Below are 8,439 nucleotides of genomic sequence, written 5' to 3' on the forward strand. Positions count from 1 at the left end.
GACTAGATGCCAAAGGAGCACGGAACGCTGTTACCTTCCCACCGTAGTGGTCCCTATTTTTCTACTTGCATTTTTACGTGCTTTCGAACTGCTAGGTTGGCAGAAGCTGGGACGAGTAACAGGCGCTCACTCTGCTACACGGCACTCGGGATTCGACCTGCCAAACTGCCGACCTTCTGATCGACAAGCTCAGCGTCCTAACCCACTGAGCCACCGCGTCCCTCATTTTGGATGTCTAGCTATCTCCTAACATACAGTACCTGATTCCACTCCACTTTCCATTTCTTGTCCAAGCATACAACCAGCAACTCCTTCAGTGCTCAGCACAAATCTGTTGTACTTGATCCCAGAGGTTAAGTAGGTGAGTAAATGGAATTAGATAACAATGAGCTTGAAGAGGGGAAATAATTTAGTGTCAAGCCCCAGTCTCTTACACGCAGAGAAATAAAATGTAGAGGATGAACCCTTTAAACCCCAGCTGGAAGTTGTCCTAAAGCCAAGAGCAAGGAGTGGATCAGATAGGAATCTGAACTTGAGACCCTGTCATGTATTTATTAGGCAACTTTCAGAGATGTTTCTTCTTTTCCTCCTCTTGCTTTCTTGGAAAGATGTTTGTGTTCCTGGCTTTCCTGGCTGCCTTGCTTTCCTTTATAGTGTGTGCCCCACTACAAGGGACACTACAAGGGACAAGAAGCCGAAACAAGCTTCTAGTTGTTTCTTTTGATGGCTTTCGGTGGAATTACGATCAGGATGTGGACACCCCTAATCTAGATACCATGGCCAGAGATGGGGTGAAGGCACATTACATCACTCCCCCCTTTGTCACCCAGACAAGCCCCAGTCACTTCACTTTGCTCACAGGTGAGTGTTGCACTCTGGAAGGGAAGGGAAGGGATGGAAAGGTAGGAGGGGGCGAAAATGAGAATCTGAAATGGATGTGTCACTGGGGAGGAATAGCATTGTTTGTTTATGATATCATTTTAGTTTATGGTGTTAAAGGTGGGAATGGGAGCATTTGTCATCCTCATCCTTAACGCCAATGCTCCAAAACAAGTAACAACTGCATTGTCAAAAATCAGCTATTTTTATGTGGCTCAGGATTTTGACTTGTAAATATATATAAATTCATATGCGAATATACTAATGTCCAGCACAGAAGACCTTAATCCTCAGTAACCTAAGTAGATTTGAATCAAGATGCAATGAACATGTTGCTCACATTTCATCAGTAAGTAAACAGAAGCACGTTTCTTCATGTGAATCTTCATCATGTTTGTATTGAAGCATTGGCAATCCAACTCTTGAGGGTTATTCTGATAACAGTTTGACCTCTCAGTCCATCTCCATCCCCCAAACTCACCCACATTTCTGAAGATCACTGCTAGATGATGTAAATGTTATTGTCAGCTCTGGCCATTCATAAAAGTGCTGGGAAAAATAGAATTGTCTGGACCTTCAGATAGTGATAATAATGTAGTAGCTTTGGAAAATGCAAGCTATTAGTCCTTTTTATAGTATTTTTTTGCTCATTATTTCCACACTGAGGAAATGTGCCATCATACTCATAATAAAAGTACAACTCTGCTGTAAATTAATACTTTAAGGTACTGCACAAATTGCTCTTAAGCTCAATGGTACTTAGTGTAGCACTTCATTTGTTTCCTTTAGAGTGCTTCCAAACTTGGTTTTTGAGGAACTACATTTTTGCAGAAAATATCAATATAATTATTAAACATTCTGGCAATTGTAGCTGATGGGCAAAATAGATCCTTCCTCTAAATGTTTCCCACTGGAACAAAAGCATGACTAGAATCCTTAAAGCAATGAAGGTATGCAACTAGCTGAACTAAGTTTATCCCCCAGAATTAAGCAGAATCGAACCAAGTGCATACTTGGATAGGAGACCATCAGGAGATCTTGGAGTGGCAGTCTAGACTGGGAAGTCATAGACTTTCCTAGAAGAAGGCAATAGAAAATCATTTCTGAATAGCTGCCAAGTAAAGTACATGAGTAGGTATTATACAGAAGGAAGGAATGCAGTACATGCCATCTTAAGCTTATAGAGGAAAGGCAGTGTATTAAACAAATCAATAAATCAAGTCACCTGGAATCAAACTTGACTTAAGGGAGTCTTTACTTTTTATAATTAAGAGACTATTTTAGATCAGTGCGTGTATTTGGAGAAAGCTGAAGTATCAATGACATTATAACCAAGACACAATTTCCCTGGCTCACTTGCCCTATTATCTAACAGTAGTTTCATGGTCCATCACCTGAACTTTTTATCTTACTAAAGAATTGCAGGAGTGGAGTTCTCAGGGATCAATGTACAAAAACTGGGAAGTTATGTGAGTGGAAGGAAGAGGAAACCATGGTCTGCATGTTTCCAGAGAACCAGAAAGGAGGCTGAAGGCATTTTTTTCTGGATTTGTAAAAGACTGTTTGACTATCCAAGACATTTCCAGGGCGGGGGGGGGGGGCAAGTGACAACATCTCTACGAATTGTCTGACATCTGTCTCTAAAGAGAGGTTATTGCCATAGCTGGACAGGTATAGGAGAGAGAGCTGCCAGGCACTAACATAAGTCAAAGAAGAAATTCAGTAGAAAAACAGAGAGAGATAGAGAGAGCAAGTGCTGAAATGAAGAGGGCTAGTAGTTCTACTAGGTCTATACTATTATCAGGTATAGTTCTAGGACCCCACTATGTAAAAGGCCGCTTTGTTTTCTTTTTTTTCTTCATCTGTCTTTTTCTTTTGTCTTTTTGCTCTGCACTTTCTTCATTTCCCCTCCCCCAAACCCTTTAAGGGGCAAAAGAGGGAGCAAAATAATAAAATGTTTCAGAAAGGAAAATGGCGAAGGAGGTTCCCAAAAATATGGAAGGGATCCATAAGGCATCTTGCCCAAAGTTCCCTCCATCCTGGCAGTGCCAAAGCACTAATTTCATAATGGCAATGGGGCATTAGAAGAATAGCCTGGACTGTGACTAACCTGACCAAGAAATCTCTATTTCGGTCCTTTGGCCAGTCAGAAAAGCAAGGAGCCACCATGATTTAAAATATTGCAACAAATTAGGAAAATGCTGCAGTTTCTTAGAAACTGTTGGTTCCATGGCTCAGGTCTCTGATAACTGTGGCCTAATGCTGTCCTCAGGAACAGGAAAGGAATTAGGCTGGTGGCCCCTCTGTGATAGCCTTCACCCATCAAAACTAAGTAACCAGAAATTCATACAACAAACAGATTAAAACTAATTCCAAGCTTCTCTTTCCTCTGGTAGGAAAGTATGTTGAAAACCATGGAGTGATTCACAACATGTGGTTCAACACTAGCACTGGACAAAAACTACCTTATTATCATACCCAGCGGAGGTCTGACTGGTGGGACAATGGAAGCCTCCCCATCTGGATCACAGCACAGAGACAGGTAAGTCCAAAATCATAAAAGGAAGTCTTCTCATCCAACGTGTTACTCAGAAAGAGTGACTTCATTTTGCAACCAACCTTAAGCCTGGTATCAGACCATGTAGTGCTCCGTCTCTAGACATTTTGTGACAGCACAAATTCTAAAACACTCCTCACCATCAATAGATTGGGTTCTAATTGCCAGTTGAAGTTAATTTAGAATCAGCTCTTCAAAACAGATTCTGAGACAATGGGCAATGAAAAGAAATTTACTGTCTGAAATGAGATGTGTATGGAGGTTTGCAGAAAAATCTATTAACCTGTAAAAAAACCACAAAAAAGGAGAAAAGCTAAATTAAATTAAATTAAACTAAACTAAACTAAAATAGAAAGAGGAAAAGCAATTGTGTGAGAGGTGATGTATGTATATATACATACACATACACGCACACACACACATATATACATGTACATATATACATATATATAAAGGTTACTGGAAGGCTTTTGGGAAGGGCCGTAGTCATATTCTATTATTTTTCTTTTGATTAATTACTCATTCTCAGATTTTCTTTGAATTCAAGTCCGAATACCAATTGTATACAGTTGGTCCTCAACTTATGACCAGTTATTTAATGATTATTTACAGTTACAATGGACTCAAAAAAGATACTTATGAACTATCTGAGGAGTTACAATTGCCACACCAGCCCCATAGTCACAGGATCTCATTTCGGTTGCTTGGCAAACAGTTCACACTTACAACCAGTTGTAGGATCATGGGATCATATTTTGCAGTGTTTTTCACTGTTTTTTACAAACAAAAACCCATTAGATAAGCTAGATTCAGACATATGACATGCGATTCACTTAACAATCACTTAATCATTTGACAATCAGCTCAGTCAACAACCATTGTAAAAACAGTTGTAAAATCGAGTCTGTCACATGATAACGCAACTTAATGATTGCAACAACCTACTGCATCACCAAAATTCCAGGCTCAATTGTGGTTGTAAGTCAAGGGTTAGGTTATTCATCTCAATATGTAGCAACCTATATTTATCCACTAAAGAAAACATACACACAAATGTTTATCCAAAGAAGGATTGCAAGCCGTCTTTTAAATAATTGGGATTGGATAGAATCAATTCTCTTTTGTATGTCACTGAATTTGGATTCTTTAGCATCTTGCAGTGTTAGTTTCAAATGCTGGGTATTTGTGGCCCTTGAAGTATTGAAAGAAAAACTCTGCCCTGACAAACACTACTTCCTTCAGTTCTTGTGCTGACTTTTGAGGTGTAAGCACATTCTGGCAATATGTTCAAAAAGTGCAGCTAAGACTTCAGTCTGCATAAACATATAGCCCTGTGGATTGTCTTGCCAACTCATAAGTTTACAATCTTCTCATTCTAGGGCTTGAAAGCTGCCTCCCTGTTTTTCCCAGGAGGGAATGCCACCTACCAAGGAGAAGAAGTGAAAGTTAAGAAGGTGGAGAAACTCCTCCACAAGTATGACAATGAGACTGAGTGGAGGCAGAATGTTGACACAGTCATGAAGTGGTTCCGTGAGGATGACCTTGACTTTGTGTCCCTTTACTTTGGGGAACCTGACTCTACTGGACACAAATATGGCCCAGAATCTCAGCAGAGGAAAGATATGATCCGCCAGGTTGATCGGACAGTGGGCTACTTGAGACAGAGCATCGCAGAGCATGGCATGAAGTCAATACTTAATTTAGTCATCACCTCTGACCATGGCATGGAAACGGTCATCAAAAAGGATGAAATTCACCTCCGTCAAGTAGCAAACTTCTCATTCCAGGACATTCAGTTTGAGCTGGTTGATTATGGGCCACAGGGCCTCCTGCTGCCAAAACCTGGGAAATTAGAACAAGTTTATGAAGCCTTGAAAAATTCCCACCCCAAGCTCCATGTTTACAAGAAAGAGGAATTCCCCAGAAGATTCCATTATGCCAATCATATTCGTGTCACACCTCTCGTGTTGTATAGTGACCCTGGCTACGTGATCCATGGGGTACAGTTTTCTGTCTACTGTACATTGCTAATGCCAAGCTCTTTACTTACATGGCTTTCCATTTCATATTTAGTAAACATAAAGAAGCTTCTTAAGAAGGACAAAGGGGAAGGGTCACATAAAATATCAGTCCAAGGCATTTTGCTTTGAATTATCGCATGTGGATTCCTTTTGTTCTGCAGCATTTTTCGCAAAGCAATCTCTGCCATCTTGGATGGTGCTAGCCAAACCATGCAGCTTTGCTATGTGACATAACACAGACAACCCTATATATATTTGTCACACTCTATGTCAGCCTTCCCAAAACATCTATCATTCAAGTGCCTTGCAATGTGCTAGAATTCCCAATGGCCAAGGCTATTTAAGAATTCTGTATGTTATACCATAATGCCAATAGATTTGGAAAGCATCCACTGGGAAACATTTTATGCAGAAAGTGACTTTGAGAAACAATTTGAAATAGATTTTGCCTCTATATTCCTAGTTGCAACCATTTTTCTCTTTATTTGAAAAGCATTCATCACATCCTACTAACCTATATCAAATGTATTTCTGAAGAAACATACATAGGTTTGTCTTGCTAATCATTATTGCAGTGCTCAAGGAATCCTACTGAATCCAGTCATCACAAGTTCTGGGATCCTAAGTCTCGGGTTTTATATTTTCCTTCTGAGAACTGCTATTTTGAAATGATAGATTCCTACAATATGGCCAAGCAGGCTAGTGACTTTCTTTCCTCTGGAAAATAACTTGACCAGCAGAAATTTTCTAACAAAGATGTTCCTGCCAGATGTAGCAAATCAAATGTCCTCCAGTGAGATGTTTAGGAGATGGAACAGAAACAGCTCTGGACCCACTAAAACCAGAAATATTCCAGTTTTCAATCAGAATCCGTCAATTAAACCAGAGTAGAGCTGGCATAGCTAATTTCAATCCACTTGCTCATTTGCTTTCTAATAAGTTGAAAAGCTCAGCAAAACCATCTCTCCAGTTCTGCGCTGACTAGCGCAAGCAACAGTATAGTTGCCAACCTTGTCTCCTTCTCATTTGCCAGGGAAGTGGATTGTGCAACTAGAGAAAATGAAAGTATCAACAGTTCCTAGTTAGCGTGAATTATCTACTTAGCTGCAAATAGATTCCTTTTTTATTATTATTACAATCACTCTATGTGCATGTTTGTTCAAGAACTAAGAATGTCAAAATAGGAAAAGTCTGCTTAAATCGATTGCACAAAGAGGTTAACTGTGCTCTTTTTATTAATTTACTACCATATTTCTATCTGTATTTTTAATCCAATTGTTTTTGGGAAGATTTTATTAATTACAGATAAAAGCTGAGTGGCAGGTAATCACTGAAAAAAAAAATCCTGTTCTTCTTTTTCAGAGAGTGAAAGTGCAGTTCAATAAAGGGGAACACGGCTTTGACAACGAGTCTATGAATATGAAGACCATCTTCCGAGCTGTGGGACCAGCTTTCAAGCAAGGCCTGGAGGTGGAGCCTTTTGAAAGTGTGAATATTTATGCCCTCCTTTGCAAACTCCTGAATATCACACCTGAACCACATGATGGATCCTTGGAAGTCACCCAGCACATGCTTGTCAAAGACACAGGTCTGTTTTTTCTGGTTAGCTAACACTGCAATCCACTAATTATTCAATGAACTGATTCAGTCCAAAAAGATTAATTACATATCCGTCAGAGAGACAGGGTTTAAATTGTCAATGATATACCTTAATAGTCCCTTATGGAGATTGAGGATCCCTAAAGAGTTTGCTCTTTTCTGATCAGGGATAAACTCTTTTATTTAAGTAGCAACCGTTTCCACATTCTTTATAAATTGTACAGTGATGATATCAAATCCCAAAGGATTTGTTTCTTTAACTTATCTGATAAGAAGTTCTAAAAAAGAGTACCTTTCAAATATTTTCCTCCTTGATTTCATTGGCTTACCTAGCCTACCTACCGTGTTTCCCCAAAAGTAAGGCCACACCAACAATAAGCCCTAGCTTGATTTTTGGGGGTGGGCCTAATATAAGCCCTATCCCAAAAATAAGCCATAGTTTTGGGGTGAGGCACACACCTAAAAATTAAGGTAGTGCTGGGGTGGGAGGGTTGGAGCTGCCTCACCTGCTCCGCACCCACTTACCTTGCAGCCAGGCCTCTCCTTGCCGGCCCACTTCTTCTGAGGCCTCTTCTGCAGCCAGGCCTGCATTTCTCAGTCACAAGACTTTCTGGAAGGCCTGTGCAGCCAAGAACCAAGCTATGGATTCAAGCCATAGCTCAGTTCTGCAAGACCTCAGCAGCCGAGCATCAAGCTATTGAATCCATAGCTCAGTACTCAGTTGCTTAGGCCTTCTGGAAAGGCCTGACTGCAAAATGCAGGGCCGAATGCAGCTGCAGAACTTTGGCCCCAGAAGAAGTGGACTGGCTAGGTGGGGCTGTCAGTGCCAGAGGTGAGGTAAGACCTACCACAAAAATAAGACCTGGTGCCTCTTTTGGAGGTAAAAAATAATAAGAAGAAGACCCGGTCTTATTTTCAAGGAAACATAATATCACAGTATCACCCCTTTCAGTTTATTCTGGCATCAACAAAGACAAGAGTGGGAAGGAAAGGGAAATACAGTAAATGTTTGCCAAATTCACAAGGTAGCACTAGGAGAGATCAGGGGAATGTCTCTGATTATTCAGTATTTTATTGTTATGATGGAGCCATTAACTGTCCTCTAATCCACTTAGGGTACTGATTGGAACTTGATGCATGATAGAAAGAAGTGTTTCCTTGCAATTGCTAGGCTATGTGAAAACTGTTTATGGACTTATAAAGGAAGGAATACTAATGTACTGAGTCCTTCGGGAGAAGGGCGGTATATAAATACAAACAAACAAATAAATAAATAAATAAATAAATAAATAAATAAATAAATAAATAAAGTAGTACAAAACATATATGAATTTCTATGAAAATAAATTGGATCAGATTCACATTTTCACAGTCTCCACCCAT

General features: G+C 39.9%; 1 protein-coding gene across 1 annotated transcript; it reads left to right on the plus strand.

Moving 5' to 3' along the window:
• Positions 1–608: 608 nt before the first annotated feature.
• On the plus strand, positions 609–7,068 carry ENPP7 (ectonucleotide pyrophosphatase/phosphodiesterase 7; the record flags this gene model as incomplete). Its single annotated transcript, XM_083351116.1, has 4 exons — positions 609–861; positions 3,276–3,421; positions 4,816–5,436; positions 6,820–7,068. The coding sequence occupies 4 exons, from the start codon at positions 609–611 to the stop codon at positions 7,066–7,068; spliced, it is 1,269 nt and encodes a 422-aa protein (XP_083207242.1).
• Positions 7,069–8,439: the final 1,371 nt, after the last annotated feature.

This window comes from Vipera ursinii, assembly GCF_947247035.1.
Source record: "Vipera ursinii genome assembly, chromosome: 2".
Lineage (NCBI taxonomy): Eukaryota > Metazoa > Chordata > Lepidosauria > Squamata > Viperidae > Vipera > Vipera ursinii.